This window comes from Vigna radiata, chromosome 1, assembly GCF_000741045.1.
Source record: "Vigna radiata var. radiata cultivar VC1973A chromosome 1, Vradiata_ver6, whole genome shotgun sequence".
Lineage (NCBI taxonomy): Eukaryota > Viridiplantae > Streptophyta > Magnoliopsida > Fabales > Fabaceae > Vigna > Vigna radiata.
The window spans coordinates 17,199,905-17,202,492 of record NC_028351.1 but is presented as its reverse complement, the minus strand read 5'-3'; the positions used below and the strand labels follow the sequence as shown (position 1 = coordinate 17,202,492).

Genomic DNA, 2,588 nt, shown 5'->3' with positions numbered 1-2,588 from the left:
CGGTCTAGTGTATTTGATGGACGTTATAGTCCATGAGTTACCAAGACTCGGTGGGTCTTGATGTAACTAGACTCGGTCGGTCTAGTGTATTTGATAAATCATATGCAAGATATAGAGCTGAAATACTGTATTGAAATAATTCTTGAAAGAGAAATTTGTTCCAGAAAGGACAATGAATAACAAAACATTAACTATAATAAAACTTGAGATGGGTGATGTTCCAAGTGTTGGGAACAGCTTTTCCATCCAGGTATTCCAGTCGATATGCTCCGTTCTTCAAATCTTCGTAGATTCAGAAGGGTCCTTCCCAGTTGTCAGCCAGCTTGCCGTGTGATTTATTTTTTCGTGTGTCACCTCGCTTGCGCCAAACAAGGTCGCCTTCGGTGAAACTTCGAGGCTTGACTTTGGTATTGTAACGTCTGGTTATCAGTCACTTATGAGCTTCATTCTTGATTAAGGCAATTTCACGCCGCTCGGGTAAGGTATCAAGGTTCATCCTTAGGTGTTCATCATTGAGGGTCATATCTTGTATATGCCGTCGGATGGATGGTTCTCCTATTTCAACTGGTAACATGGCATCTGTGCCATATGTGAGATTGAATGGGGTCTCACCAGTTGATCCATGTGGTGTGCACCGGTAAGCCCAAAGTACTTCAGGTATTTCTTCGACCCATAAGCCTTTAGCTTGCCCTAGGCGTTTCTTTAACTCGGAGATTATGGCTTTGTTTGCAGCCTCGGCCTGCCCGTTGGTTTGGGGGTGCTCTACGGAACTTGTAACATGTTTGATACCAAGTCCTTTGAGAAAGTCTTCCAGCGTACGGTCGATGAATTGCCGACCATTATCAGTAATGATTTTCTGCGATATGCCGAATCGGCATATTAGGTGCTAGATGAAGCTTTGTACTTTCCGGGCGCTGATTGTTGCAAGGGCTTCTACTTCGATCCACTTGGTAAAGTAGTCGATTGCCATCAAGAGGTATTTGCATTGTCCTTTTGCGAGCGGCAGGGGTCCAGCTATGTCCATCCCCCATTGGGCGAAGGGCCACGGGGATATGATACCCATCAGTTCGGACAGAGGAATCTGAGTGTCATGTCCATGGTATTGACAGGAAATGCATTTTTGGACAAAATCCTTGTAGTCTTGCTCAATTGTGGGCCAATAGAAACCCGCTCGTAATATCTTGGCTTTGAGCGTTCTTTTTCCTGTGTGAGAGCCGCAAATTCCATGATGTAGTTCCTGCATGACATACTTGGCTTCTTCGCTAGATACACACTTTAACAGAGGCGTAGTGTATTCGCATCGGTAAAGATCATCTCCTATAAATGTGAAGTGAGCAATTCGTTTAGAATCGATCGCACTCACCCGGACGCCTTGTTCTTGCTGAATTATCAACTGTATTATATCTTGCCACCAGTCAGCTTTGGAAGGAATAACGCTGGTGGTGCAAGTTTCCAAAAGGTGTTGTTCCAGCGTGGTTTTGATTACCGAAGTGAGCTGGGAATTTCCTCGGGCATGTGTTAGCTTGGAAAGTAAATCCGCTCGGGAATTTTGTGCCTTGGGTACATGAATGATTTTGAAAGTGTCGAACGTTTTAATGAGGTCGCTGACTTTGTGATAGTAACGCAACAGATGATTGTCTTTGACCTGGAAAGTTCCGTTAATATGCCTCACAACTAATTGAGAATCCATTCGGCATTCTAAATGTTGGATGTCTAGTTCGGCGGCCAAGAGTAATCCGCTGATGAGGGCTTCATACTCTGTTTGATTGTTACTAAGCTGGAACGTGAAGGATATAGCCTGCTCGACGAGAAGACCGTTCGGTCCCTCCAGTACTATGTCGGCTCCCGCTCCTCGTTTGTCTGAAGATCCGTCTACGTTCAAATTCCACACAGACAGCTCTGTCGCCGGGGGTAGTTCGGCTGCGAAGTCTGCTAAGTGTTGGCCCTTGATGGAGCCTTGAGGCTCAAAACACAGGCCGAATTCGGATAATTCAATGGACCAGGAAATCATCCTTCCTGCTAGGTCCGGTTTCCTGAGGATCCTGGCGACTGGATGGTTGGTTCAGATCAAAACTTGATGGCTTTGAAAGTATGGGCGAAGCCGCCGGGCTGCTGTTAGCAGGGCCAATGCTACTTTCTCTACCTGCGAATATCGTTCTCCGGCCCCTTGCAAGGTTATGCTAACAAAATAGATGAGTTTAAACATTGGTGCTTCCTGTATAAGGGCAACACTTACCGAATGACCGGATGCGGACAAATATAGTTGTAAGTCAAACCCTTATGTCGGACGGCTCATGATGGGGGGATTGGTCAATATGTTTTTTATGGCGGAGAAGACCGTCTCACAGTGATCGTCCCAATGTCGAGGGACGTTTTTCTTCATGTTCCTGAGTATCGGCTTGATGTGGTCGGAGAGCCTCGATATAAACCGTGATAGAGCAGTGAGGCGTCCGACTAAGCATTGAACTTCTTTCAACTTGGTTGGACTTCTCATCTCCAGGATTGCTCGACATTTATCCGGGTTGGCTTCAATTCCTCGGTTTGTTAGCATAAAACCTAGGAATTTACCCGCCGATACTCCGAAGGTG

General features: G+C 45.9%; 1 protein-coding gene across 1 annotated transcript; it reads right to left on the bottom strand.

Annotated features, from left to right (window-relative positions):
* Positions 1 to 430: 430 nt before the first annotated feature.
* Positions 431 to 2,011, bottom strand: LOC106758406. Its single transcript, XM_014641337.1, has 2 exons — positions 905 to 2,011; positions 431 to 856 (listed from the first exon to the last, which is right to left on the bottom strand). The coding sequence occupies exons 1-2, from the start codon at positions 2,009 to 2,011 to the stop codon at positions 431 to 433; spliced, it is 1,533 nt and encodes a 510-aa protein (XP_014496823.1).
* Between the last annotated feature and the right edge of the window lie 577 nt (positions 2,012 to 2,588).